The sequence below is a fragment of the Neopelma chrysocephalum genome, unplaced genomic scaffold, assembly GCF_003984885.1.
Source record: "Neopelma chrysocephalum unplaced genomic scaffold, ASM398488v2 Primary Assembly neopelma1_128, whole genome shotgun sequence".
NCBI classification, from domain to species: Eukaryota; Metazoa; Chordata; class Aves; order Passeriformes; family Pipridae; genus Neopelma; species Neopelma chrysocephalum.
The window spans coordinates 637,591-662,345 of record NW_020897790.1 but is presented as its reverse complement, the minus strand read 5'-3'; the positions used below and the strand labels follow the sequence as shown (position 1 = coordinate 662,345).

The following is a 24,755-nucleotide window of genomic DNA, read 5'->3' as shown; positions in this document are numbered from 1 at the left end:
GCCGCCGCCGCCGCGCCCCGCCCGCCCCGCGCTGCCCCCGCCCGGGACGCGCCGCCGCACCGACACCCTCCCCGCTCCCGGCACCGAGCAGCTCCCGGCGGCGTGCGGGGAAACGCCCCCCGGCCCCGCGCACCGAGACTTCTGTCCCTGAGGTGAGTGAGCGGCGCGGGGGATCGCGGGCAGGGTAGGCCCCGCCGCGGGCTGTGGGAGGTGTGTGTGTCTGGGGGGGTGACCGCTCAACGGTCGCCGCGCGGAGGGAGCGGCGGGAACGGCGCGCGCCGCGCGGAGGGAGCGGCGGGAACGAGGCTGAGCGAGAGGCGGGAACGGCGCGCGCCGCGCTGAGGGAGCGGCGGGCTCGGGGCTCGGGCTGAGGGAGCAGCGCCCCGGAGCCCCGCTGTGCCCTGCGCCGCCCGACCCGCCCGCGGGCTCGGCCCCGCTCAGGGCTGGGGGGTGGCGGCTTTTGTTCACCGTCACCTTGGCGGCTCTTCCGCCTCGCCCCGGGCGGCGCGGGGGCGCCGGGGAAAGGCGCCCCCAAGCCCGCGGTGCTCGGTGCGGGTTGCGGCGCTGGGCCCTGCGGTCCCTCTCCCGGCTCGTCGCGGGGATCGATCGCCGTGCAGGGCCCTCCGCAGGTATGTGGGCTTCGGCACGGGCAGGGGGCCGCTCCGTCGGCCTCGCTCGGACTGCGGAGCCAGCCTTAGCTTCGCGTCCTCGGCTCGGCGGGCCCTCTGCTCTCCTGCAAGTTAGGACTGCCCATGACAGCGCTGGCTCCGAGGGCTCCTCCAGCTCTGCAGACCTCACCCTTCTCCGCTTCCCCTTTCCCCATTCATAACCTGGGCTGCTCTGTTTTCACACACAGTAATATGGCAGAAGTTGTTTGAGAACCTTTTATTCTGCAGAGCTGGATGCCTTGAGTAGATCTTCTCCGAGCTGCTCCCATTTGTCACCTGAGCTGAGCTCAGTGTGTTCTCAGGCTTTTGCCCCCCTTCCCCTCAGAGGTCACTGCAGTTCCAGTGTGGGTGCCCAGGAGCATCTCCACATTAAAGCTTTTAAATCCCTTGGGTACCTGGGTGAACCTGGGTCTTGAGCTTGGTGCTGAGTACCACTGCATGAAAGAACTATCACAGGAGAGAACAACAGGATATGAGATTATTGTTTGATTTCAACCAGAAAGACTTAATCATTCATACAGATTTTGTTATTGTAGCCTTCCATTCTAGTTTGGCAATTCCCAAGCCCTCTGTATGTTCTAGGTACTTCAAGTTCAGTGTGCAAATGTTCTGCTTTGGTGCAGAAAGGAGTGTAAAGATACCCAAGGTAGTTTTGAGCTGTTGAGAAATAGGGTAAGTTACATCTGTCCATACCCAGGTTTCTTGAGGTATTATGTCTGTTACTGTAGCACTGCAGGTGGGTACAGGATTTGTCAACTTGGATTCTGAGCTGAGATGTTGTAGTTGCTGACAAACTGGTGTTGCTTTAGCTCCTGGAGTTGGTTTGTCATTCAGGAGGCATTCTGTGTCCATTGTGACATCTTTTCTGTGAAAACTGGTTTAAACTGAAGAGAAAACCGAGTGAGCCAGCCATCCATCTGCTTGGCTGCTGGTGCCCGTGGGAATAACACGTTTTCCTTCATGGATCCGAGGTTTCAAATTAGGCATCAACTCTCACACTTAGGATTATTTCACAGCACTGGAAATGTGCTGAGGAAACGCAGTACCTTAAATGCACAGCATTGGATTCGAGTCTTCCTTCTACTGTAGCAGTTGTGGTACTGGATATCATTGCTATTGAGAGTGTTTGACAAATGAAGAACTGCACTGCAACTCAAATAACATGTACAGAGATGAATATGTCAAACTAATAGATGTATCTGATGAGATACTAAAAGAAAGGCACTGAACCTAGTGTTGGATGATGACACAGAGATGGAGTGGCTTCCCCAGAACAGGTCATTCTTGTTACTGCAATTCGAGTGGGTATCAGCCCTTTTGGATGGCAGAGCTGAACTGCCCAAAAGCTGGTCCCCTGTGGTAGTCATGGGCCTAAAATACAGGGTGCTGTTAAACTCCTCCCAAAAAACCCAACCACAAACCAAACCCAGACCAACCTTGCAGGACAGCATGATTTGAAAGGGCTGCACGCTGTGCCTCGGGGCTCAGCCAGCTCGGGTGGTAGCAGATTAGGTAAAGGAGATCATAAAGTAAAAGGGATTCTGGTAGATTACTCAGCTCTGCTGGGCCTTACTGCAGGTGGAGGATGATCTTACCTAGCAGGCCATGACAGAGGGAAGGTGGTTTCAATACTGAAATGGACTGTTTGGGACTTCTGATTGCTCTTTCTGGATTCTTTTCCTGGCAGCTGATGCTAACTTCACTTTTCCATGGGGTACCCGCTAGTCTCTGCAGGGCTGTATTCAGATGCCAGCTGGACAGTCAGCTGCCAGTTGGATTTTTACCTTTTTTCAAGATGTGGCTGCTCCCACGATGTGTGGCAGTGGTGGGACCTCAGTCATGCTTATGGGCTGCAGGAGCAAACACACTGTAACACGTTACTGGCTTGTCTGCAGTAGGAAACAGTTTACAAGGGGTAATCTGGGTTCAAGAGAAACCTGTCCAAGATGATTAAAGCTGCTCTCCCCTTCCCTTCTGTTTTCCCTGGGCTCCTGTGGTGTGGGAAGTGGCACGGTGACTCTTGTGGCTTTGCTTAGTATGCTCATGGTGTGGGGAGCATCTTTCTGATTTGCAAGAACGTTTTACCCAATTTTATTTTCTGTTCAAGTGGTAAATTCAATTCCAATCAGCAGCTTGGACAGGAGCCACACTGTTGCAGATTTATGTAAAAGTATAGCTTTAAGTCTACATGCCTTTAGTTATGGACAGATGCTATGGATGAACTGTTCAGAGGGTGAAATTTGCTTGTCAATAAAACAAAACACTCTACTTGCTTATAGTTTTTTATTAAAACAAGTGGTGGGGCCCACGTCTCCCTCACAAAGCTTAGAAGTTTGTCTTGATGGAGGTTACCTTCAGCTTCAGGTGACACTTTATTGAGCTGCTGTCAGAACCCAGTTCAGCCTTTTTTTTTTTTTCCCAAATAGAATATGGTGAAGTCCAGGCAGCATCACTGTTGTTGGTCTGTCTTGAAACAGGATGGAATTGGTTTTGAACTACCTCTTTGGGCACAACCAAAGACTTTGTACCGAAGTTTATTCTCTGGATACCTAAATTTGAGCACGTAGGCACCATTCAGTAGCTTAGTCACTGCCTCAGGTAACAGGGCCTTGCCACAGAGGACTGGTCACGTTTGTTCTTTCTCCAGGGCAGGGGAAAGAGTAACGGGAATGCTTCTGTGTATTATAGGGGAAGAGGCTTCTCCAGAGTGAGAGCTGCTTATTGAGCACAGTGAGTGCCAGGGCACACTGACTGCTCACCGTCTGCAGGGCTCCTTCAGGAACTGCTGCTGCCCCCTGTGCAAACTGATGGCTGAGGAGTTGGGCTTTGGGTTTTGCTTGGTTTTTTTTATTTAGTTGTAGGAACAAACACAGCTTAATAAAGTTCTGTGTATAAAGATGATTATGGGCTGAATGAATTTGCATGCTCTCACCTCAGCGTAAACAGGAGAGATTATTGCAGCAGTTGGTTCTCCTGTGCTTCAGCACAGTGATTCTAATGTGAGTGAGCCCTGTGTCATCCCTTCAGCCCACAGCAGTTTCACCTCCTTGCAAGGGCTGACTTTGTGCTTTATTTGTCCTGGCCATCCAAAGATGTTAAATAAATCTCAGCACTGCCCTGCAGTTGGTCTTTGGAGGAAAATATTCTTTCTGCTTTTGTTCATTTGCTTATCTTTGCCTGCAAATAACAAATAATTCCCGTTGGTGCCAGTTCTCCCGTTGTGTTTGTTCTCTTGAAAGAAATCCCACCTGTAGGCTAAAGTTGTTGTTCTGCACTTGTGTCACACCTGTCGAAGTTGCAGTAAGTATTGCACTGGCACATATGCATCCTCCTTCAGCTTTGGAGTTGGGTCCCTTGGGTCCCTCACCTCTGAGTCTTGTTTGGGGAAGAGAGAGATTGCATGTTTCATTTAGTCTTCCAGCTTACCAGTTTATTGCAAGACCTGTCCTGTGGCTGCTGGTTCTCCTTGGATCAAGAACATACTGCAAATCCTGTGTGCCTTCCTGGCAGCACAGGAACCAGAAGTACTGAAAGGGTGGAAATGACATTTGTCAGTGAATTATGGCAGCCTTACATGGGCAGGATTACCTGTGGACAGGCAGCAATTGCAGGGCTGTTTGTGTTATTCTGTGTGTGTAGCTTATTTAGTCAAGCATGTGGTGGAGGGATTTTTGGACAGTACGTTTGCACTATGAAGAAATGAGCAGATAAATGTATTTGATTTCTGGTGATTGCCATCCCAGTTTCAGTATTTTGTTTCTGGCCAGTGTGTACACGAGTGCCTTGAGCCATAAGTTCTCATTAAGACACTTTCCCAGTGGCTGCTCAGGCTGGTCTAAGAATGTGGCTCGTTTCAGTCAAGTGAGAAGAGCACTCAGGTTCTTCTTTTTTAGCTGTTATTAATTTTTTTTCTTGAGTATGTACTGAAGAAAGGGGGAAATACACTTTTTATAGAGCATGTGTGTTGATGGGGTTTCCCTTGGTGCCTGGTAAGTCATGAAGATACAGTTCTTTGTAAGTTTGGCCTGTGTAAATTGTTGAGGGTGATGCCCTGAAGTTTGGCTTAAATTTCACTGGTACTTTTACCTCCAAACCCCTTGGGCCTGCTAAGACTTGGGTTCTTGACTTTAGGGAGGTGCTTTACTAATTGGGACACGTGGAGATTTTAATCTTTTGGAAACCTGGTTTCATGGCGCCCATGCTGCTATCAAGGAGTACCTGCTGTTTTATTTTACTGCCTTTTAATGACCTGGGAGACCTGAACAGTTCATTAAGCCTCTGCTATCCCTACTGGGATCTCTGAAGAGAGAATGAAATAATACTGAGACAGGTGAGGAACTGTAGAGGCATCCTGTAAAATCCTGTGACTGTGTGCTGCAAATCGATAGTACTGTCACTGGAAACGTGGAAGAGGGCACGGCGCTCCTGTCTGTGAGCATTTAAACCAACTTCTGTTTGAAGTCGGTAGGGAAGAACTGGCTGTGTGAGATCATTGCATACCTGCCTCTTCCAGATTTTCTGAAAGGTTTTGGCAGCCCTTCCTGAAATAGGACAGCTTCCAGTGAAGAAAAGATGTAGTGTGATACAGATCTCTTGGAGTGTAATGACTTGTCACAGATTATTATGTTTTGTCCCTGGGGCATTTTCAGTGTTCCTTGAGGTATGCCAGCAATTTGTTAACAAATGTACTTTGCTTATTGCATTCATAAGAATGTGTGGTGGCTATCATCTGCTTTTTAATAGGGTCTTAAAAAAACCCATGATGAAGCTCCATCCTTGTGTGTTCTTTCAAGGACTTGTGGTGAAGATCCTGTCACCAATTTTGTGTGTTCATCATCTGCTTGGGGGGCAGGGGAGGAAAAAAAAGAACAGTCTCACCTGTAGAAAGTGAGATGTCCTTGTTCTTTTAAGGCTGGTTTCTCACTAAAATTCCCATGTGCTGCCATTGCTGTAGTATGAGTCATGTTGGGAAGATCCTTAAATTGCTCCTTTGTTCCCCATTTGAACATGCTGAGGGCTCAAACCTTTGGTGTCCCTTAGTATTCTTGACATTTGGTTTTGGATCTTATTGGCACAATTACTTGCCCTGGGGCTTCCTCTAAGGCACAACTAATACTGTGTTCCAGAGTCTTGGAAGGTTATATCGACAATTTTGGATAAGCCTAAAGTAAATTTGCTGATTTTTTTATCCCCAAGTTCATGATTTCTGTTTCAGGCCTTGCCTTCTGCCTTACTTATAAGATTGTGAGATTGTTGTTTCAGGTGTGGTTCCTGGATAACTGTCTTTGGGAACAGCTCTTGGTGTTGTCTTGTGTCTTGGATTGCTGGGTTGAGATTATTTTGACTGTCCAGTGAGTGTAAACTATTTGAGCTACATATTGGGGCTTTTTCCTTGTGAGTTCCATTATGATGCAGGATCTGACATGTTTGTGGCACTGCTCCTGTGTGTGTCTTACCTTTATTACAGGCCCTTCTTGAGCTGAGGTTAATCTCCCAATTTCACTTCACGTGCTTTATGTCCTGTCTGGCTGTAATTGCAAACAGTCCCTTGTATTGGCCCTTGGCATAGATTGACGGGTCAAGGTTATTTTGGTGAGAAACCAAAAATCTGTTTCTAGGATTATCTCTGAAGTTGGAAACTTGGGGGTTTGACTTGGTCTTCTTTGCCTGCTGCCTTGCCTACACATAAGTTTTTGGAGAGGGAAAGTAGGTTAAGCTTCAGTGTGAGAACTGGAGGGAATTTCATGATTGGAGACACTGGCAGTTTTAAGTGAGCTGGAAAAATAATGTGCTGGCTGCTGACAAGCCATCAAAATATCTTCCAGGCTACTGAAGATCATTTTGTGACATGGATGGTCTGCAAGACAGTGTGGATGGGTAGGAGAATAGCAGGTTGAACCAGGTGATCCACAGAAGTCCTTTCCAACTATTTCCAGTTATTGTATGACAAATGTGAAATGCAGTTTGGTTGGACAAATACTACCTCAGACTTCAGTCATCTCTGAGGACTGAGGATTTCCCTCCCCAGTCTTCAGAGAATGTGAATCCAACTCACACAATTGCTTCAGAATATTGGTGCTCCCATCTTCATGTTACAGATGTGACAGTGACCTTTTGAAGCAGGTGTGCTTTAAGAGGAAGGACTGGTACCAGCTGCCTTAAGAAAGTGTGTTCCTGTCTCCTTTGCAGCGCTGTAGAACTCAGATTTTTAAATGTTCTTCAGGTTATTGCCAGAGGCTTAAGTAAATGGTGCAAGAGGTTTTTAACAGGGTTCTTGCTTGGTTGTTTGAGGTTTGTTTTTTTTTAAGCACTCGTTCTGTAAGGGACTTTGTATCCCTGCTCATCAAAGTAATACATGAACTGACTGAAATCTTTTTGTTTACTTGAGTGAGGGTTGGGAGGGTGTCCTGAATTGGTGGGTAGTTTCTAGTGAATTAAGCCCCTGTTCACAGAATTGTTTCAATTCTAATATCTCCGTGTTCATCCTGTTATGGGGAAGTTGTGACATATGGAAGTTGTATGGAAGTTGTGATCCTCAAACTCAGGTGACTGTTTTTGATTGCAGCGTTTGACACTGTGTACCAAAGAAATGGTGATGGAGAAGCCAAGTCCCCTGCTCGTAGGGCGGGAGTTCGTCAGACAGTACTACACCCTGCTGAACAAAGCTCCTGACTTCCTGCACAGGTGACACTGCCACACTCTAAGGGACTAATGCTTTAGAACAACAGTCTGTACTGTTCATTGTACATTGATTTCTGAGTATGGGAGGGAATGGACCTGACTAACTCTAACTGAAAATTCCTTAGCCTTGCTGAGGCTTGGGGAGACTGGATAGACACTCGTGAGCTGAAAATTCCTGTTGCATTGAGCTCTACAATTTTTGACTAAAATACTTGTTGGGTTTGATTCTATTTTTTTTTCACTTCTATGACTTTCACGTCTCTACTTGCAGGTTTTATGGCAGGAATTCTTCTTATGTCCATGGAGGACTGGATGCCAGCGGGAAGCCACAAGAGGCAGTGTATGGTCAAGCTGTGAGTATCAAAATCAGTCATGTAATCCTCATTAATGTTCAGAATAAATCAGTTTTTTTCTTTTCCAGTGGCTTTGACTTTCTTATGTGGTAAATAATGTATTGTGGTACTGCTTTTGTTCAGAGACTAATAGGAATTTGGTAGCTTGACTTTTTTTGTTTGCTTATTTCTGCTTTTACTGAGGGTCATGTTTGATTCATCAACTTTGCATCTGGGCTGCAGAAAGTGCATTTGGGATGGGAAACAAAATGAAGAGGACCTGATAGACTTGTGCTGTTGATGTATCTTATTTTGGTTAGAAGTGGTTCCTTGAGAAAGGGACTGATTTTTGTGAATTGCAATAAATTCTTCTGTGGGTGCAGTTTTGCTCAAGTGGAATAAAACTTTTTGAAGAAGTGAAGTGAGGGTTGCTTTGGTTGTACCTCTTTATCACAGTAATGTTTGTCACCTAGTGACATCTGTTCATGTGGCAGCCACGTCTTTGAGCAGTGTGGCTTATTTAGCAGCACAAAAATCTTTGCAGTGCAGATGTTCCCCCCTCCTGTGACATTTGGGTACTTTGACAATGGATAGAGGGTTGGTTTGGGGTGGTTTTGTTGTTGGGGTTTTTTGGGGTTTTCTTTATATTTTAACACAAGATAAATCCTGTCTCTTTCACGGTCCCTTTAAAAAAAGCCATGAAAAATGTCATTGGTTTCAATGTGGCTGGAAAAATTGGATAGCAAGTTGTATCCTATTTGACTACTCTGAGAAGTGTTTGAATCCTAGTGGAAAAATTCAGATTAAAAGTTAAATGAGCTCAGGTAGACTCTTCTCAGTGAAAGACACTTCAGAGCTTCAGGGGAGTTCCTTTTTGTGTTCGTTCCAGCTCAGGTATTTCAAAGGTATTCAAAAGCTCTGTACAAAACTCCCTGTAGCTGAAGTGTGTGTCTGCATTTCTAGGAGATACACAAGAAGGTGATGTCCCTGCAGTTCAGCGAGTGCCACACCAAGATCCGTCACGTGGACGCTCACGCCACTCTGAGCGACGGCGTGGTCGTGCAGGTCATGGGGGAGCTGTCAAACAATGGGCAGCCCATGAGGAAGTTCATGCAGACTTTTGTGCTTGCTCCAGAAGTAAGTGTGTGTGAGATTGTGTTCAACTTCAAATAGTTATGATGGAAACCTGACCTGTAGCTACAATTTGTCACATTGGGACAAAAGAGATAGATGATCTGGCTTTAAAACTTGGTCTGGAGGCTGTCACTACATGTGTCACAGTTGGGCAGAAGTTACTGCCCAATTGTGTACTTAGGGAAGAGGTGCTGCTTGGGAAACAACTGTAGGGACATAGTCCTATTGGCAAATGTTGGTGTGTACCCACGGCTTATCTCTAATCCATCCATCCTGTGGGCTGCTAATAGTCTGTATTTGCTAAACACTGCATGTTGCTCTTTTACAGGGATCTGTTCCAAACAAGTTCTATGTCCATAATGATATCTTCAGATATGAAGATGAAGTATTTGGGGATTCAGAAGGAGAACTTGACGAAGGTGAGAAGGACTGAATGAGTAGAGTCTGTGTGGTTCTTGTTCCTCTTGCATGTGTGCACAGCTGTCTCCAGCTTCTTCTTTTTGTGAAAATCATAAGCAACCAAACCTCTTGAGTGAGAGGAAGGGTCTTCCATCTTTTCTTGCAGCTAATCTTACTTATTTCATGTTGATGAAATGTTTGATTGCTACTATTTTAATATGCTTTTATTTGAGTGCAGCTTGTGTACGCTTGCAGAAATGTATAAGGAAGTTTTTGGTTTTGTGTCAGAGTCTGAGGAAGAGGTGGAAGAAGAGCAGGAGGAAAGACAACCATCACCTGAACCTGTGCAAGAGAATGCAAGCAGTACTTACTATGAAAACCATCCTGTAACGTAAGAAGTCCTTTTTATTACATGACCTTGCTTTTTTAATAAAAATGACCAAATTGCTTTGGCTTTGGATTCTGTATGTGATTTAACAGGTAGTTCAGGAAAATACACTTGATACAGGGATGTGTGTTATGTTAGTGTTACATTATTTTGAAACATTGCTGCTTTATTGGAGAGAGGAAATGGAGGGTGTTCTTATGTTTGTTAATTATTTTCTGGTTTCAAAAGAGAGGTGAAAAGGTAGCAACCACGTGTATGTACACACTTAATGGGATCAAGGTTGTTCAGATATGATATAGTTAATGTGAGGAGTTGACAAAGGGTGGTTCCTCATAGAATCACAGAATACTTTGAGTTAGAAGGGACCTCTTAAAGGTCATCTAGTCCAACCCCCCTGCGCTGAGCAGGAGTATTACTCCTCAAATTTGGGTATCACTTGAAACTGAGAGGAAGATCTACTTTTGGAGGAGCTGCTGTACAGCTGTATTGGATGAATAGGTCTCTGTCCTGTGTGTCTTCAAATCTGAACAAGTTTAAAGAAAAAAATTATGATTTTATTAGAAAAATACATTTTATTGCAAAAACCAAACACACAAATAACCCCCACAAACAAACACCACCAAACCATTGTGCTTTTTTTGAAATGTAGGAATGGCTTCATAAGGGCCAGAAATGATTTCCTGGTTCCCTTGTTAAAAAAACCAGTTATGACATCACTAGACAATGTCTGCTGAGTGCATCAATGATCTTTTTAATACCAGTTGTTACCGCAGCATGGCTTACAAAAAGTCATAAAATACAAAGCAGTTGAAAAGCTCATCAAGTGCATTTGATTATTCTAGCAATGGGATAGAGGAGGCACTGGAAGAATCATCTCATGAACCTGAGCCAGAATTGGAATCTGAAACAAAAACCGAGGAGCTGAAAGCTGAAGTAGAAGAAAAGACCCTCGAGGAGCTAGAAGAGAAGTCTCCGTCTCCACCTCCTGTAGAACCTGTTTCACTACCACAAGAACCACCAAAGGTTAGTTAAAAGTCATATCTGTGCTACTGGATGCAGATGGTAAAACAGATTTGCTTTTGAGCTTTGCCTTTTTGAGTGGCCATAGTGGTCCCCTCTCTTCAGTGTCATGCTGTATGAACAGCTAGACACGAGCCTTGAACGTGTAAAAATGTGAAGTTTCACTAAAAAAGGAAAAAATGGTATTTTTAAGTGCTGCTCATCACCTATTGTAAATTTTATACTCTGCTTGTAAAGTGTGTGTGTGTGGTTTCATGCATGCGTAGACGTTTTTAAATGTGGAGTTAACATATGTTAAGAAAACACCTGTAGCTACCACCACCAAAAATCTCCTACAGTGGGAACCACTGCTCCTCCTTGAAAAAAAACATAACACACTAACACATGCAAAATTGCTGGCACTGTGGGTTCAAAATGAGAATGGGGGCACTGACTGTCTCCTCTAGGGGCGAGATACCTAATGTTAAAAACCACAGTGCACACTGTGCATCATCTGCTGTGGTGACACCTGGGAGGTTTGGAAGTGCTGGGAGAGCCAGTGAAAGCTGGACCAGGTCATTTTCTAGCTCCAGCATGTCTCCCGTACTGTTTTTCCCAATTCTTTTTCTCTTTTGCATTTTCACTTGTAACTTCTGGCATCCACTGTCTTTCTTCGTGCAGAAGACACTTCCCACTCCAGGGTTTTCAGTCCTAGGTTTGGTTACATCCTGGAAAGCAGTGATCTGGGAATGCTGAGGGAACGGGGCTCACTCAGGTAGCACGGTACACACTTGTTCCACGCCATCGGAGTCCACAGCCAGCCAGAACTGCACATTCTCCTGTCTCTCCATTGTAATGCTCGCACAACAATGATTTAAAAGTCAGATGTGAACCAAAAGTGTATTTTCAGCAGACGAGTTTCCCTGTAGGAATGTCAGTGGTTTGCCATGATTAGTAGCCTAGGTTTGTTGCATTTCCTGCAGGCTTTCTCTTGGGCTTCAGTGACCAGTAAAAACCTGCCTCCTAGTGGTACTGTTTCTTCCTCTGGAATTCCACCCCATGTTAAAGCACCAGTCTCACAGGTAACCCATCTGTGAACACCTTGGATTGTCTCATTACTTCTGCAAACTGCTTCAGTTTTTTAAATTAACAGATCAACTTGTTTGACTTAAATTGCACAAATTAATTGTGTCTTAAATGTTAATGCACTCACCTCCTTGTCGCAAGCGAAGGCACGTGCACGTAACAGGTGTAACTTTGGGTGGTGGCATTGTTAAAATTGTTCATAGGGAATCATGAATAGGAGTTGCTACTGAAGGGCTTTTTTACCTGTGTTAATGGGATATGGTTTGGTTTACAGGGGGAAACAAAACACCAGTTCCCCACAAAATGTTAGTTTTCTGAAGTATGTTTAAAAAGGGCCTTGGTGGAACTGCCCCAGCAGTAAAAAGGGATAGCACCATTTCTGAGGTGCAAGATTGCCTTGCAAGGCTAACATCCACAGAAATATGCTGGATTTCATTACCCATGTGTAATTAGCTTGTCACAGAACCCTGTACCAACTTATGACTGTGTAAGGAATGGAAGGATTCACATTTCCTTGCCAGGACAATGCTATCTTCCCATTCCTATGATGCCTGGGTGAGGAGGGGAAAGAGGAAAGAAAGTTTGACCGGGTGACAGCTCATGTTCTGCACATGCCAAGTTGATGTGAGACACAGAGACTCTCAATTCAGCTTCCTCCTGAAATATAAAAATCCTGAAAACATATGTCCTTTAACCTCTGGTCCTGGCACTGTGTGCCTGAGCGCTGTATGTCATGGTAGCTCATGTCCAACCTTTTTAAAAGACTCCAGTTTTCAGTAGAGCAGCTGGGTTACTGCAGCTGTTGGTTTTGCACTGGTTTCTTCTCAATTTTTTACTGACAGAGAGGAACCTGTCTGGGATTAGCTTTCAGCCAAAAATGCATGTTAAAAAAGAAAACAGGAAAAACAAAACAAAAAACCCAAACAAACTCCAGCACCTTGTATGGTGTTGCTTTTGGGTTTTCTGGGACTGTGGTGGACATCAGATAATGGCTGTGTAATGAGTTGGGAAGCCTGTCTGTCTTCATCAGCCTGAACGGGGCTTTGAACACTTAGGTGGTATTTAACCTGTAAAAACTGGGGGGTTTGTAGTACAGAATAGATTTTCCTTATGCAAAACCAAAATGAGTTTTAATTTATTTGCAATAGAGAGGGTGGATTTTTGTAATGTGCCTGCAAAAATCATTTCGAATGATGTGTGCCAGAGAGCAGAAGAGAGCTTACAGATGTCCCTTAGACACGTTGTGTCTGCTGCTTGTCCTGCTTTGTGCCTTTTAGATGACTTGTGTTGTGACTTTATGTTCAAGTAGTCCTGTGTGGAAGCTTCTGAACAATACTGACATGGCAGGCATTTCAACTCTCAGCTCTTCTGCAGCCAGCACTACTCAGTTCTGAGCTCCTTTTCTTGCACACGTTTCAGAAATGGGACACAGAAGTCTGGTAGGAAAGGCACCTGAACCATTTCTGCAAGGGGCTGCAAATCAGGAGCAGATTTTTCCTGTTCTCATGGATCCATTAGTGCCAGACAGTGTGCATGTAAACGAGGACAGAAGATGCACTGCTGGGTGGGTGGCTCCTTTGGAATGCTGTTCTAGCTGGTATCAGGGATGTTACAAAGCAGTTGTTAACTGCTCATTCCTTTCTCTGCATCATTCCAGTTCCCCCCCCTCTTCTATCAAGTTAAAAATACAGCCCCAGTAGTGTTAACTGAGAACCCCTCCAAGGACTGCACACGTACTGTTCTGGATATAAACCAGTTCAGTTCTGTTTATTTACAGCTGTGGAGTGAAACAGGTCGGCATTTCTTGTCCTTTTTCTAATTGTGGATGATTAGAAATCAACCTGCCTGCATTCATAAATGGGGACTTTGCTTTATAGCATTTTCAGGTATTTTTATCTCCCATTTTTATTAACACACCAGCTATCATAGGGGTGCAGAGGGGCAGAGGCAGGCAGGGTGCTCCCTGATTCTTGTCTTCTGGCTCAGAAGGGGTGAGTCCCTTTCCCTCCTCACGTGAGCTCCTGAAGAGAAGAGACAATGTCACCTTTTCCTTCCTTGTTGTCAAAGCTCCATCAAGCAGAGGTTTGTGGCACTTGGCTCCTTTAGTAGCTGTCCGTAGAAATCCTTCCTGGGTGTCTTTGAGTGTACTCTGTGCTGGCAGATGGGAGTTGCAGTTGGCTGCTGCTTGGGCTGTGAGTGGCAGCCCTGATCAGGGATCTTGGGATGCTGCTAATAATGGCAGGGGTTTGGGGAGCACAGTTTGGCACCAGGGAGCACTGAGGCAGTCTTCCTCTGTAGAAAAGGATGATGCTGATTAGAAAACAACTAATGAGATTAGCTGTTTGTGTGCTAGATGAGAAGTTCGGTGGAATGCAAAGCAAGCAGGTACAAGTTAACTGTTACTCAGGATTTAATAGGAGGACACTAAGTATCTGAGGAATGGGAGTCTGAATGTATTAAATTTTGCTTTTGAGGTATAATTTATAATACATTAAAGATGTGTGAGTAAAAGATGGCAGAGGAGCTCCAGTGACCCATGAGGGAATATAATGGAACAAGATTTAACAGGAAGGCTGATTTTTCTAGCTTATTCTTGGAATTGAAAAAGTGATCCTAGAAGCATTTTAAAGACAGAATAAGGCTTAGCTGTGTACAGCACAAGCGATAGGAGGGCTGAAGCATTCATTTGGTGTGTAATACCTGCGTGTTTCCTGTAAAATCCAGCCTTTTTTCCCCTGGGAGGTCCTGTCTGGCTGGAACTGCCAGTTGTCTTGAGTGCTGAAAGGAAAATAAGGGAGATGTTTAACATAAACTACTTCTCCCCAGCAGTGTGGGCCTATAGCTGTTCCCCTTGTGTTTCATCTTACTTGCAGGCTAGTCCTGTATTTTTATGCTCCTTTGTTTTTCTAAGATAAGAACCCAGCGCAGCAGCAGCTGCTTAACTGTTGTACAGAAAATGGTATTTAAAAACTGTTGAGAATTGCTTCAGTGACCAGCAGTCTGCATAAAAATATTTTTTATTGTTCTGTCTCTATTTCTCAAATTATCTCTAGAAGCATTTTTTCCTGGCAAAATATAAATGGAATAGGTGTTGTAGTACCCAAATATGAAGGGTGTACTTTGAGCATCGTGGTCTTGACATCAGCAAAGTTGAACAGTATCCTCAGCAGGGTAATCACTTCAGGTGGCTTTATTGTATCAGAAATACTTATTACACTTCCAAGGGCTTTTCTTTCGTTCTTCTCTTTCTAGTGGGTAGTTTTCATATAGTTGTTCTACACCGAAGGAAGAGAATTCCTCAGGAACTTGGACAGAAAATGTGGTTTTCCCATCTCTTGGTGTTCATCTTGGACTGCCTCCTATCTGTGAAATTTGAGCTTGGCATGAGGAAGCTTTATGTCCTCTGTGATTTAAGTCAGGTTGAGGGATTTGTGAATAATGGAGCATTGGGGTCTCAATGCCTGGTCAAACATGGAAAATTCACCTTAGCCATGTTCTGGGGAGATGCTCTGGTGGAGAGATGTTTGCTTTGCACCTTTTAACAGAGATAACTGAACACTGCAGTCCTGGATTGGTACAGAGGAATTTATAGAGGTGAAAAAAACATATTCCCAAACACATTGACATGGATGTATATCTTCTGGAATTCATTTTGTGCATGCCCCTTACCTATGCCTTGCGTTGGGGGGGGTTTGTTTTGGTGAGTTTGGGGGTTTGGGTTGGTTTTTGTTGGGTCAGTGTTAAATAATGCACCTTCTCCTGTTTTAGCCAAGAGTGGAAACTAAACCTGAAGCTCAGTCTCAACCTCCTCGTGTTCGTGAACAGCGTCCCAGGGAAAGACCAGGTTTTCCACCCCGAGGACCTCGACCAGGTAATGTGGATTCAGCTTGGACTAATGTGTCTGCTTGGGACTAGTTAATGAGAGGTGTCTCCTGGACAGGCCTGTGTTGTATTTGGCTGATAATTAACTGCCTGTTCCTGCTGCCTTCCACTAGAAATGAGGGAATGTGATTTGGAGTCCAGGCTGGTTTGAGTGAGTGTGCTTGGGGCTGTCCGTAGATGTGTTCATCTGAGGTTATGCACATCTTCTAACCCCAGTGGTTCTACCTTCCTTCTGTTGGCCACAGGGAGAGGGGACATGGAACAGAACGAGTCGGATAATCGTCGGATAATCCGCTATCCGGACAGCCACCAGCTCTTTGTGGGGAACTTGCCGCATGATATCGATGAGAGTGAACTGAAAGAGTTCTTCATGAGTAAGTAGTGATTTCAGCTGCAGAGACTGAGACAAAAAGCTGTGTTAAAAAGGCACATAGCAGTGACTTAGGGCCACACGGGGAGGCCTTTACACAGTGCAGCACTGCAGAGGTCTGGAACAAGCAGAGCAGTCATACAACTGGCACTGTGGGTTTTGGTAAAGTGCCTCTTCCTTTGTGTTTTCCTAGGCTTTGGAAATGTGGTAGAACTTCGCATAAATACTAAAGGAGTGGGAGGAAAACTGCCTAATTTTGGTTTCGTGGTATTTGATGATTCTGAGCCGGTCCAGCGAATTTTAGTTGCGAAAGTAAGTATTGGCATTGAGTTGCCTCTTCCAGGGATGGACTGAGTGCCTGAAACCCCAAGTAACGTGGGCCATTCTAGTTTGTATTGCTGTTGGGTCTGGTATTCGAAAAAGAGCAGTAAGAAAACCAAAGTTTTGTCATTCTCATTGTGTCAGAAGTGCTGTGTAGCTCACAAAAGCTGTGCCAGTGTTCCTCAAACCGCATCATATGAATTTGGGTCTCTTACCTCCACACATAGACACCACACTGAGCTCAGCGCTTGCTCTTAGAGATCCTTTTGAGATGAAAGTGGAGCAGGTAACCCTTCAAAGGGTATCACCTGGATGTCTTGAGTTCTGCACTCTGGGTCTGAGAGAAAGGAGCAGAGTTATTTGCAGTTTTCACTGGAGGAACTGGAGAGGAGAAAGCAGCAGTTTTCGTTTCTATGATGTGATAGTGAGACCTGGTAGAGAATTCTTCAGGAAGCTTAACCCTAAAGTGAAAAGGCTAAAGCTGGATGTGAAAGAGGCTAAAGACAGCCCTGCTTTTACTTGAGACAAACACTTTATTCCTTGCATGCCAAGTGAATGTAAAAGTGGTGTTGTGCAGGGCTCAGGCTGCGTGCTGCAGGGAACCTTTCCCGGGTGCTGTTTGTGCCGGGCACGAGGCGTGCAGCCAAGGCAGAGCTCTCGCGTGCCTCGTGTCGGTGGCCTGTGTGACGTGGTGACTAACGTGTGCCTTGACCCCTTTTCCCCATAAGCCCATTATGTTCCGGGGCGAGGTGCGCCTGAACGTGGAAGAGAAAAAAACCAGAGCTGCTCGGGAGCGAGAGACCCGCGGCGGGGGCGACGACCGCAGGGATCTCCGCCGCAATGAGAGAGGCCCCGGCGGGCCCCGTGGAATCGTGGGGGGCGGCATGATGAGAGACCGGGACGGAAGAGGACCTCCCCCCAGGGGGGGCATGGCACAGAAACTCGGCTCTGGACGAGGAACCGGGCAGATGGAAGGCCGTTTCACTGGACAGCGCCGCTGAAGTCTCCACTGGGGGCAGACAGTCTTGTCAGTGGTACATTATCCATCGTGTTTGCATTCTTGTTAATTTTTTTTGGCTTTGGAATGTGACACAGCCCTTCTGATCATTTCTTTGATGTGAAAGCATCCTTTGGTTTCCAGTTTGAATTGAGGTGGACGTTCTTTCCCCAGTTTCACAACAGGAGTCACACCGTTAATTTATAAATGTAGACTTGGAGAATTGAGGACTGAAAAAAAGAAAAGAAAAAAAAAGAAAAGAGAAAAAGACCGGTTAACTATCTGCAACAAAAGTGAACTAAAGGACACGCCCAGTAGCTTTCAGGTCCTTCCAATCAAAAACCTTCTGCTGCACATTTTGTGTAAGTGTTGCCGTTTCTGCCTACTCCTGTTGGAAACACAAATAGTGCAATTTGTGCAATTGGAGAAGCTTGCCTTTTTTTTTTCCTTCTTAGAACACTCGGCTCCAAACCAACTCGTGTTTACGCACTCATCAAAATGCACTAATGGGTCCTCTGAACTCATTCATACTGACAGCTGCGGGAGGCATCGGAGGGAAAGCCTTCATCCTCTTACTCAGACAGAATAGCTTGGGGAACGGTGCGGGCGTCCGCTCTGCTTGCTGTGACCAACCTCTGAACACACACAAACCTTAACAAGACTACACCCTTGTTCCAGAAGGAATCCATTTAGCTGTAAACTAAACAGAACCCAGAGTTTCCAAGTCGTAGCCCTGAGTACGCAACAAGTTTGATAGCTCACGTCAGATTTTTCTATCTGCCCCTCTTCAGTGCAGGGATGGCTGCTCAACACACTCCTCCTTCCCCTTTCCCCTTCGAGAAGCGTTGTACAGTGAAACTTGTCTTGACTGTATTTGAGTTCTCTGGTAATGTAATAAGCATGATGGTGCCTTCTATGAATACATCATTCCAGTCTTGCTGGTGATTTTGTACAGTATAGTGTATGAATTACTGTGCTGCAAAGCCAAGTGGCTGCAAAGCATTTAAAGGAAATAATTGGAAAATTGTATTAAAAAAAAAATTGCAGTATCTTTCAATGAGTAAACGTTGCTAAAATGATCATCCACCTTGCTCTTCAATTAACAAGTTCGCCTGTGTTTTTGCAGAGGGGGGAAGGGAGGAAGAAGGCATCCAAGTAGACTCCAGGTTGTCTCTTCTCTTTAATCAGTATCAGAGTTAAAGGAAGCAGAGTTGCAATCTCTCTTGGACATGAATTGCAGAAGTCAGTCCAGAACGGTGGACGCTTCTGGCCAGCTCCTAGTGGGTAGACCTGAGCATCCTTTGTGAAGATGAGCTTCTAAAACGGGGATACTGCAATTTTCAGAGAACTAAACAGCAGCTCTTAAGTTCTTGCATTTTCCAGTTGCACTTTTTTAAAAACTCGTACTCATGTTGCACATAACTCTCAGCTGAAGTTGGCACTGATGTGGCTCTGGAGCGAAGGATAGCAAGGAGACCTCCTCTTCTGCAGTTTGACCGGTGGGTTTTCCAGCAGAGAGCTGTGTTCCTGGCTGATGTGGAGCGCATTCCTGTAACCTGCAGCTGGAGCAGACAGTTCAGCTGGGCTCTGCCAGGGCACGCGGCCGGCGCCAGCTCCAAGGTGTCAGGAGCAAAGGGGGGGTGCGTCTGTGCGAAAGTGTGACCACTTGAAGCTGCTGCTGAGCACGGGAGACCTCAAATACAAAACTGGCAATTTCAAGCAAAAGCAGAGAGGGCATGCTAGCAATCTGTCTCTGGATTATGCAATCATTTGCTGGTTTCCAGTAAGCTGGAGGATTTTGCACATATTTTCTGTTACGCTAGGCAAGGTGGAGTGGCATCTGTCTGTTCTCTGCCAGACTTGAGGTCTTCTGTGTTCCATGGTAAGTCTTGCACTATTTTCATACGCTTTTTTTCCCGGGATGCATTTACCAGTTTGCATTTTCATATTTCAGTTTTTTTGTTGAAGGTCTCACAATTTCAGCTGTTACCTGGAAATCTGTAGTACTTGAACTGCTGGCCACACAACTCCACTCCTTAGGTTTGAAGCCCTCGGACAAATTGCTGTTACCAGTTAGCAATTTGCCACCAGTGTGGTTTGTGTAGCCTAGAGGTTATTTTTCCTTCTATAGTGCTGTGGTGTTTTGCTGCCACCTGATTCACTCGTACGGCAAATGGCACTGGAAATAATCAAGAACAAAAAGCGAGTAGTAAAAAGAGCCACTGAGCCATTCTGCTTTTTGGCTTGCTTCTTGTTTAAATGACACGAACCCTTGGAACATCATCCAGAGAAGTTTACATGGTGATAGCTCACCTGCTGTACTGTGGACTCTTATGTGTTCTCGACCCTCTCAATAGTAAATGTATCTCTTAGAGCAAAGGAAGGGATTCACTGACCATTACTGTTAGTTGCTGATTTGTGAATGGTGGGAGTATTTTGTCATTACGGTTCCATTTCAACAAACTTGGCTGACCATCTTGGCTTTAGTAGGTATTCAAGACAGTGGATTACCATCTTTATTGCTGTAACGTGTCAAGCATTATATGCTAGTAGATTCTAGTTTAATTGTTGCAGGTGGAAAGTATTTTTAAGTTTCCATTCTGAATGTGTTTTGACTAAACATACCAATAAACTACTGATGTCTGCAGCATTTATCCATGTCCCTAATTCTCTTGCATGCAGGTGCTGTGGAGCACTGTCACCCCTGGCTTACAGGAAAGCTTGTAAGAACATTGGTGCTGACCTGGCCAGTGACAGTGGGAACCCACAGTACCGTGGCCTCGTGAACCTTGAAGTATTTGACTTTGGTGGCTTCTCTCACCTCAGGGTGTGTGTGGTCCGGGAAGGTCACGAGCTCCTCTCAGAGGTGTCCCAGGTGGCATTCCTCCACACCCTGCCAGGCTGCAGCATCTGGCTACAGGATACAGCTTCCATGGATGTTGTGGTGGTGCTGGGAGGATTGTGAGCTGAGTTATCTTAAAAACATCAACTGGAATTGCTTGCTTTGCACTTTAGGGCTTCTTGCTCTTGATGGCGCAGAAGTGATTGTCCCTGTTTTGTCACTTCTTGTGTTTGTTAGCAGTTACCCAAAAAGGTTGGTAAAAGGGTTATTCTCACCCTGCTCATAGATGAGGTGTGGCTGAGTCATGGAATCTGGAGCTCTTCAGGGCATGTTTTGGCAGTAGCATTTCCTGATGAATGGCAGTTGGGAAGTGTCTGAAAAGTGGTGCAGTTGTGTGAGTTGAAACACTGGAATGGAAAACCAGGATCCCGTAGGAGCCCCAGATCTGGAGTCACCAAAAAGTCCTCAGAGGAGCAGCCTCGACAGCTACAAGATCTGCTGGCACCAAAGATGCCCGGAGGAGCACAATCCCCTGTGCCACTGCTGGGGGCCTGCAGCGTTCAGGCCTTGGGGCCTTGGCTTGTGAGGTAAATGGTGCAGACTTGTGTTCTCTGGGGCTGAGGGGGAGGGCAGGACATCATGGGATCTGAAACCAAACAAGGTCGGCCAGGGCCTGGTTTTAGTTGTGCCACAAAGTCTTGCATCTTTAAAGTTGTTCAGGAGCACCTTTTATCAGCACCGGAGTTGATGTTTAGGCCTGTAGTGGCAGTAAAATGTGAGGAAATGCCGGGGCAGCTGAGGGATGCGACAAAACAGCGACCTGCTCTGTGCTGCTGAGGCCTTGCCTGTTCCCTTGGCAGTGCCCATGCTCAGGCCCAGTTAGAGAGTCCTGTGGTTTCACAAACGCCTTTGTGGTGCATTTCATGTGGAGAAATACAGCATGGAAAAGTGATTTATTGGATAGTGGAGCACTAAGGACCAGGGGGTGCCCTGCAGCCTGCACAGCCAGCGAGTCCCAAAGTGTAGCTACACAAGTGCTGCTCTTGGCAACGTGTGGTCAGCACATGTGTCCTGACGGACCAAGGACAAACTCAGAGCTCTCGTGTCACCTCTTGGCCACTGTGACCTGCCAGCATGGAGTGGGTGTGCTCTGCCTGGAGTGCACGTGAGGGAGGTGAGGGGTCTGTTTGGGATACAGGGTGGGTGATTGTTTCCATGGTCAGGACCAAGTCTGCTCTCTGGCTCAGGGCCCCTCAGCAAAGAGGAGAAACAAGAAGAGTGTCTCTCGCAGCACATGCAGCGAGAGCTTCCCCGGGCAGGAGGAAGCGCCTGGCCTTTCCCTGGCGCATCTGCTGCTCTGCTCCTGCAGGCGGCACGCGGGCAGCGCTGGGCCGGGGTCGGGGACAGATGGGCTGTGCTCAGCAGGCATAGGATCGGGCGGAATTCCTATGGAATCCCTGTGGTACTCGCAGTACCGGTTGGGATTCCATTCCCGCCCCTGCAGTACCGGCTGCAACTCGCCAGGCGGCGCCCTCGCGGCTCGCGCCGCCCGCGGCACCGCTCGGAGCTCGCCAGGGGGCGCTGCCGCCCCAGCGCCGCAGCTCCGCCTTGGGCATGCGCAGTGCGCGGCCGCGGCCCGGCGGGAGCTTTGGTGTGTGCGGGCCGGGAGGGGCCGGCGAGTGCCGGGGCTGTGCGGGGAGGGGCCGGGGCTGTGCGGGGAGGGACCGGGGAGTGCCCGGGGCTGTGCGGGGAGGGACCGGGGAGTGCCGGGGCTGTGCGGGGAGGGGCCGGTGACTGCCGGGGCTGTGCGGGGAGGGGCCGGCGCTGCCCGGGCCGGGTGTGGGCGCGGGTGCGGGCGCGGGTGCGTGTCTGGGCTGCCGCGCCGTGAGCCCGGGTGTCCGTGCCCGGTGGGGCCGTGTGTGCGCAGAGACCTTGGGGCACCCGCGGGACGGACGGTGCGGAGCTCGGCCCGGGCTCGGCCCGGGCTGTCCCGGCTGCGGCTCCGGCCGGGGGGACTCGATCGACCGCCCCTGGGCCGTACCGGGAGCTCGGCTGCGCTCGGGCCGGGGCCGCTCCCGGAGGGATGTGCGGCACGGCAGGGAAAGCGCCGGGAACTTTGTGGTGCGTACGCGAGTGTTTTCCCACTGTCTTTGCGCAGGTTCAACTCTACGGGAACTGCCCGGGGGGCTGCCGGCCAGAGCCCCCCGAGGATGGGGCTCCCCCCGAGCACGGGGCAACCGAGATGCTCCAGTTGATTTCAGCTCTGGCTATGAGATGTTTCAGTTCATTCCAGCTCTGACTCCGAGATGCTCCAGCTGATGGCTGCTCCAATTGGTTCAAGCAGTATCTCCAAGATGCTCCAGTTGATTTCAGCTCTGGCTTATTAAATGCTGCTTCTTGTTGCAAGCCAATTAAAGCTCTAGCTGCTTGGAGTGATTTGGGCTTTTGGCCAAGTTGTAAATCACTCACTGTCATCAAGTGTATATGAATATGAGCTGTCATAATTGTGCCTTGTTTCAATGTAATAACTATAGTAATTATTGTAGTAATTATTGTAATAACTATTCCGGTGTTTGTACAAACAAACAGTTGGACAGTTGGAAAAAGGGCTGGAACACTTTTTTCGGCCTGGTGCACGCCGGCATCCCGGAGTTTGGGGACCAATGCGACCAGACCCCCCCCTCCTCTGGAGAGGGTCCTTATGCCCAGCCCTCCCACCAAAGTCCCTGCCCAGGCCTCTCTTTTGGGGGCTGGAAACAGCTGGCTGAGCTGCTGGTTCCAGCCTCTAAAACAAGGCCCTGAGTGACTTTTCTGAGGCCCAGAAATGCAGCCCTGAGGCAAAGTCTGTATATGCCTATGTATCCAAGGGTACCAAATTACAAAGGATCCCTGTTAAATATGTCAGGCCTTGTATTAGCCCTCCCCTACAACAGAAGCAATCAAGCAGAAAAAATGAGTGAAGAAATTAGATTGAAAGAAACACAACCAACAACAGTAAAAGGAACACACCACACATTAAGAAACGTACTCTAAAAACACAAAAAAGAGGGGGAAAGAGGTGTGGATCCAGTCCCTATATGTGTAAATCTACATTAACACTTCTTCAAAACAGGAACAATCACAAAGAAGCGATAAATGATACAACAGAACCAAAAGAAACACACAAACAGTAACCAACACAAACCCAAACTCCATGATTCAAACACAATAAAGGGTTTAACAATGCACGTGTGAGGAGAGAATGAAACGGTGGCCACCGGAGTGTGAATGAGACAGTGGAGTGGACACAGGTCTGTGTGTTAACGCAAATACACTTTAGAGCCAGACATCTTAAACACTGCCTCAAACAAAAGCACCTCGAACACAACATCCACAACCCAGCACATTTCCCTTTTAAATAAAGATGATGCCATTACACAAAATCACCCTCAGATAAAAAGTTATACACAACTACAAACGCTGGGTAATTTGAGGGTGCTTGAATATTGCACGAACTGATAAAGTTGTAAACAGTTCAATAAAGGCCTTGTGACAACAGGCCCTGTTTTTTATAAATAGTTGAAATAAGATTGGTCATGATAAGAATGTTTAAAAATGTATTGTTTCGCAGCTTGTTAATTATATAGAGAGAGGGGAGATGTGGCAGGAAGAACGTGACAAGGAATCATGGGAGTTGTAGTTTTCCGGGTTCTCGCGCACGCTCAGACAATACTCGATTGTCATTGGGTGGGAGATCACGTGACATCTTTAAGCGCTGGATTTAAACCGAAGTGTTTGGAAATAAACCCCAATTATGCCCCCGGCACTTGGTTGTGTCACCGGCGGGGTCCGTGCCATAAACAACAGCTCCCTGGGGGACCCCACAGTGACAGTGTGTGCGGTGTGTGGAGTTCCCTCCCACCCCGGGACCCCACTCCTCTGGAGGGGGTCCCCCTGTCCTCCCTGCCCCCCATCCCCTGCCCCCCCGGCTCCCCCCGCCCGCGGAGCCCCCCGTGTGATGTCGGGACGGGCCGGAGCCCCAGCGGTACCGGGCGGTGCTTGGGAACTGCAGGGGGGGACCCGCCGAGCGGGCCCGGCCCCGGCCCTGGATCCCCGGGGGATCCCGAGGGGGCGCCGGCTCCGGCCCCGCAGCTTTATTAAAGCGGCGCTTTATTAAAGCGGGGGACAGGGGGACGGAGGGGACGGGCGGGGGGGGGCAAGGACGGAGCGGGGGTACGGGGGGGGTCGGGCTGTGCAGCGGAGCAGCGAGGGGAGAGCGGGGGGAGCCCGGGGGGCCGTGCTGGGCAGGGGGGCAGCGACAGGGGTCGGGGGGAGGCGGCGTGCGGGGACAGGCGGGGCGGAGGAGCGGGAAGGAGGGCTGGGGGGATCGGGGTGTGCAGCAGGGGACGGAGGGGGAGAGGGGCCAGGCGGCATGGGGGGCCAGGGAGGGCGGAGGACGGAGGGGCAGGAAGGAGGGCTGGGGGGGTCGGGCTGCCTCTGCGGGGCAGGGAGGGGGCGCAGGGGACGAGCGGGTTGGGGAGGGAGGGGGGGACTAGGGGGGAGAGGGAGGGGGAGCTTGGAGGGGGAGGGCGTGGGGGGGAGGGGGAGGAAGGGAGGGAACGAAAAAAAGAGGAAAAAGTGAAAGAAAGGTAAAAAGAAAAGCAAAGAAAAAGAGCC

At 47.7% G+C, this 24,755-nt stretch overlaps 1 protein-coding gene across 2 annotated transcripts; it reads left to right on the top strand.

The window, feature by feature from the left end:
- Window positions 1-18: 18 nt before the first annotated feature.
- G3BP2 (G3BP stress granule assembly factor 2) lies at window positions 19-19,911 on the top strand. 2 transcript variants are annotated; one of them, XM_027698534.1, is made up of 12 exons: window positions 19-152; window positions 7,234-7,352; window positions 7,621-7,702; window positions 8,645-8,818; window positions 9,144-9,234; window positions 9,503-9,605; window positions 10,445-10,625; window positions 11,585-11,683; window positions 15,456-15,558; window positions 15,815-15,943; window positions 16,133-16,251; window positions 16,989-19,911. In XM_027698534.1, the coding sequence occupies exons 2-12, from the start codon at window positions 7,258-7,260 to the stop codon at window positions 17,259-17,261; spliced, it is 1,449 nt and encodes a 482-aa protein (XP_027554335.1). In that variant the 5' UTR covers window positions 19-152; window positions 7,234-7,257; the 3' UTR covers window positions 17,262-19,911. The 2 variants fall into 2 exon arrangements, with proteins under 2 accessions (XP_027554335.1, XP_027554336.1); XM_027698535.1 differs by lacking the exon at window positions 11,585-11,683.
- Window positions 19,912-24,755: the final 4,844 nt, after the last annotated feature.